General features: G+C 40.9%; 1 protein-coding gene across 1 annotated transcript; it reads left to right on the top strand.

The window, feature by feature from the left end:
* Positions 1-3684: 3684 nt before the first annotated feature.
* Positions 3685-4617, top strand: LOC136169226 (olfactory receptor 10N1-like). Its single transcript, XM_065937034.1, has one exon. The coding sequence runs from the start codon at positions 3685-3687 to the stop codon at positions 4615-4617; it is 933 nt and encodes a 310-aa protein (XP_065793106.1).
* Positions 4618-5062: the final 445 nt, after the last annotated feature.

The following is a 5062-nucleotide window of genomic DNA, read 5'->3' as shown; positions in this document are numbered from 1 at the left end:
TCCCAGACAGAGTGAAATGTGATTGCTTTACAAGTATAATCTAGTTTACCTAAAAAAAATGCTGAGATCACCTTACTTAAGGTGAAATAAAGTTAAGGGATGCTGGATAAATCTCTGTGACTTTCACAGGTTTTCGTAAATAAAATTAGAATTCCATCTCCAATCCTCTTACAGCTATCCTCAACATAGCAATTTTGCAAAAATTTTGAAAGTAAGTGATCATTTACATACATACACCAAGGCTTCCCTGCAGCTCAGTGGTAAAGATTCCACCGGCAGTGCAGGAGGTGCAGGTTTTGTCTCTGGGTCAGGAAGATCCACTGGAGGAGGAAATGGCAACTCACTCTGGTAATCTTGCCTTGGAAATCCCATGGACAGAGGAGTCTGGTGGGCCACAGTCCATGGGGTCACAAAGAGTCAGACAGTACTGAATGACTGAGGACACATACACACACACACACACACACACACACACACACACACACCCCAAAATATCTTACCTCCCTTTGTTTTCCTTTCAATACCTCATATTGTCTCTTATTCCTGTCTTCAAACCATGCAAGCAACCTCCTTTTTTATACCTTCTCTTTTTCCCACATTACTCAATGTCTTGTCTTCTTTATTTAATTTTCCTTCCAAGCCTTCCTAGCCCTTATTTTAACCTTAACCCTGAATATACCCTTACAGACCAAGGTCAATTTAATGGTGTTTACATCCTAGGCTTGATTCTGCTGACAAAGATCCATATAGTCAAGGCAGTGGTCACATATGGTTTGAGAGCTAGACCAGAAAGAAGGTAGAATGCCAAAGAAATGACGCCTTCAAACTCTGGTGCTAGAGAAGTCTCGTGAGAGCCCGTTGGACAGCAAGGAGACAAACCAATCAATCTTAAAGGAAATCAATGCTGAATACCCATTGGAAGGACTGATGGTGAAGCTGAAGCTCCAATATTTCAGTCACCTGAAGCAAACAGCCAAATTATTGGAAAAGTTCCTGATGCTGGAAAAGATAAACGGCAAGAGGAGATGGTGACAACAAAGGGTGAGATGGTTGAATGGCAACACGGATGCAATGGACATGAACTTTGGCAAACTTTGGAAGACAGTGAGGGACAGGGAGGTCTGGCGTGCTGCAGTCCATAGGGTCACAAAGAGTTGGACACTACTGAGTGACTGAATAACAACAACAGCTTTGTAGTTAAAGGTATGGTTATCATCTTTTTTATCTGTACAGACTGTACAGTTTTTTTCAAGTCAGTCTTCATGCTTCAAAGTATTAAAAATAATCAAGGATAAATCGGATGGTAGGATTACTCACTTAATAATCTTTTATCATTAGTTAGATTTGCAACAAAAATATTAAGCTTACTTTTCAAATTTAATTCCAGATGTACTTGGAATAATGTAGCTACCTATATACGAACTAAGATACCAAGTACTATAAAAATTAAATTTCAAATTATAGCTTTAAATTCTATATGACCTCTTAGAGTGTTTCTTCCCCATTTTCTCCTGGCTTAGGTCTTTATTTCCTCTAACCTTTGGAGGACTGTCCAACTCTATTCCACTGTACCCCATACCCTGGACACAGAGGTGGGCATGAGTTTCAGCCAAAGAAGTGGGATTTGAATCTGAGACCCCAGAAGCAATGGGTGGTTGAATCTGAATCACCTGATGGCAGGGCCCTGAGGATACACCACAAGTTCTTACTGTTGAGGAGCTGCCCTAGTTCCTAGCTTTCCATAAGCCCAGTTTTTCATCAATTTCTTTAGTTTTTGAAGCTATCACAGTTACTATTTCTTGCAATAAATCCATCCTATTGACACAAGTATCAAAATAATATGTATGTATGTGTTAGTTGCTCAGTAGTATCCAACTCTTTGTGACCCCATGGACTGTAGGCACCAGGATCCTCTGTCCATTGGATTTTCCAGGCAAGAATACTGGAGTGGGTTGCCATTCTGTTCTCCAGAGGAAATCCCAACCCAGGAATCAAACCTGGGGCCTCCTGCATTGAAGGCATATTCTTTACCATCTGACCCACCAGGGAAGCCCCAAAATAACATAATTCATTAATTAAAACAACATATACACATGAAAAAGCAGTAAATACATAAATGTACCTATAAATATGTGATATGTGTGCCAAATGAATTTTTAAATTATGTTATTATTCCATTGACGTGTATTTTACAAAGATAATCATAAAAGATTTCATCTTTATTCAGTTTCCTTCTCTTTCTGTTTCGTTGCTAAGGTGTAATTATACCAAGCAGTTAATTGCTTCCTTGCTTAATAGGCTCTCTGACTTGGGGGATTAACACCCAAAGGATAGACCAAGGTTACTTAAAGCTTGTTTGGGAATTATTGCAGTTCCTAGAGTCAAAGAGGAAATAATATTGCAAGAAAGAAAAGCACACTGAGATTTTTGACATTCTGTTTGAAAGTGATGGGAAAAGAGAAGAATTCTGAAGGTCTACAGCAGACTGCAAGCAGATGAGAATTCTGCAGGACAAGACTGCTTCCTTTTCCCGCAGTAGAAGAGAAAAGTGACATTCAACTCAAATAGCACCAGCCAGTTATGTTCCCTCTTTGCCTTGTTAGTTCCCAAATTTTGTGTCCTTTTTTTAAAAATAATTGATTCTCACCCTATCCCACCCCTCATAACCACCAAAATAAAATAAAGTAAGCACAGAGCTAGAATTAGATAGGGTTTTAGGCAGTAGAATTGATGGATTGATCTATGATTCAATGACTTCACTGTGTTGGAAAAGTTAAAGCAATTTGGAAAAGATATGGAGGTGTTCAAAAAATGAAAATAGGAAAGGAGTCTCTAATATGCCTACTCCTGAGCTGTCTACTGCCATAAAGTTGTTGTAGCTTAGTTGATAAGTCCTATCTGACCCTTTTGTTACCCCATAGATTATAGTCTGCTAGGCTTCAGTGTGTGTGGGATTTTCCCAATAGGAATATTGGAATAGGTTGCCATTTCCTTCTCCAGGGGATCTTCCAGACCCAGGGATTGAACTTGAGTCTCCCACTTCTCCTGCATTGCAGGTGAATTCAATACCACTGAGCCACCAGGAAAGTACTTCCTGGCCCCTCAGTGTTCTTGGTAGAATTTCTAATTAACTTCAACATGATCTTGATGTTTAAACAAAGGTTGTAGTTGTTAGTGTCACTAAGTCATGTCTGACTCTTTTTTTTTTTTTTTTTTAGGTGCCCTTTTTATTTTTTTTTTTTAATTTATTTTTTTTATTTTTCAGTGGGTTTTGTCATACATTGATATGAATCAGCCATAGAGCTACACGAATTCCCCATGTCTGACTCTTATGCCATCCCACAGACTGTAGCATGCCTGGCTCCTCTACCCTCCACTATCTCCCAAAATTTGTTCAAGTTTAAGTCTATTGAGTCATTGATGCTATCTAACCATCTCACTCTCTACCACCCTCTTCTTTTTCCTTCAATCTTTCCCAGCATCAGAGTTTTTTCCAAGGAATTGGCTCTTCAGATCAGATGGCCAAAACTTTTCAGTTTCAGCAACAGTCCTTCCAGTGAATATTGAGGATAGATTTCTTTTTGGATTCAGAGTGGCGATGAATGTATTGGTATTGTGTCTTTCACAGCCTGCACCTTCATGCTTCCCTGTCTTTTGTCTCCCCTAGACCTTCCTCCCAGGAACATGAAGAACCACACAGAGCTGAATCAGTTCATCCTACTGGGAATACCTCAGACAGAGGGACTGGAGACTGTGCTCCTTGTCATCTTCTCATTCATTTACCTCTTCACCCTGCTGGGAAATTTGCTCATCCTTCTAGCAATTGTCTCCTCCTTGACCCTTCACACTCCCATGTACTTCTTCTTGGGACTCCTATCGATTTTGGACATGCTGTTCCCCTCTGTCACCTGTCCCAAGATGATATTCTATCTCTCTGGCCAGAGCCGAGCCATATCTTACAAGGGATGTGCTGTTCAGCTTTTCTTTTATCATTTCCTGGGTTCTACGGAAGGCTGCCTCTATTCTGTGATGGCTTATGATCGCTTTGTTGCCATCTGTCACCCACTGAGGTATATGCTCATCATGAGAACTGGAGTCTGTGTTGGTTTGGTCATGGCAGCTTGGTTGGTAGGTTGTCTTCATGCCACCATCCTGACATCCTTTACCTTTCAGCTACCCTACTGTGGCCCCAATCGGGTGGACCACTTCTTCTGTGACATTCCTGCTGTCTTACCCCTGGCTTGTGCTGATAGCTCGCTGGCCCAGAGACTGGGTTCCACTAATGTTGGTTTTCTGGCTTTAATGCTTTGGTTGAGTGTTTGTATCTCCTACACACGCATTGGGATTGCCATTTTGAGGATCCATTCGGTAGAGGGCAGGCAGAAAGCTTTCTCCACCTGCAGTGCCCACCTCACTGCCATCCTCTGTGCCTATGGGCCTGTAATCATCATCTATCTGCAGCCCACACCCAACCCGTTTCTTGGTGCCATGGTGCAAATATTAAATAATATTGTCTCACCCATGCTGAACTCATTAATCTATTCTTTAAGGAACAAGGAGGTGAAAAGCTCACTAAAGAGGGTATTCTATAATGTAGTATTTACTGCTCTGGACTAAATTATGAGTTTTGTGAAGGATTTTAGATTTATTGTCTTTTAACACCATTCTCCTATTTCTTCTTTGAAAAAAAAATTATAGTATAGCTTTCTTACAATGTTGTGTTCATTTCTTCTGTACCTTAAAATTAATCAGCCATACCCATGCATGTGCTAAGCTGCATCAGTCGTGTCTGACTCTTTGCAACTCCATGGACTATAACCCACAAGGCTCCTCTGTCCGTGGGATTCTCAAGGCAAGAATACTGGAGTGGGTTGCTATTTCCTACTCCAGGGGATCTTCCTAAGCCAGGGATCAAATTCGTGTCTCCTGTATCTCCTTCTTTGGCAGGCGGGTTCTTTATACCCACTCATATATCCCCTCTTTTTTGGATTTCCTTCCCATTTAGGTCACCACAGAGCACTGAGTAGAGTTCCCTGTGCTACAGTGTCGGTTTGTATCCATT

The sequence above is a fragment of the Muntiacus reevesi genome, chromosome 5, assembly GCF_963930625.1.
Source record: "Muntiacus reevesi chromosome 5, mMunRee1.1, whole genome shotgun sequence".
Taxonomy (NCBI): domain Eukaryota; kingdom Metazoa; phylum Chordata; class Mammalia; order Artiodactyla; family Cervidae; genus Muntiacus; species Muntiacus reevesi.
Note: the sequence above shows the minus strand (reverse complement) of the source record. Positions and strands in the feature narration are given on the sequence as shown.

What these genes read in the sequence shown, in the direction of transcription:
- LOC136169226 (XM_065937034.1), top strand. Translation starts at nt 3,685, where the DNA reads ATGAAGAACCACACAGAGCTGAATCAGTTCATCCTACTGGGAATACCT.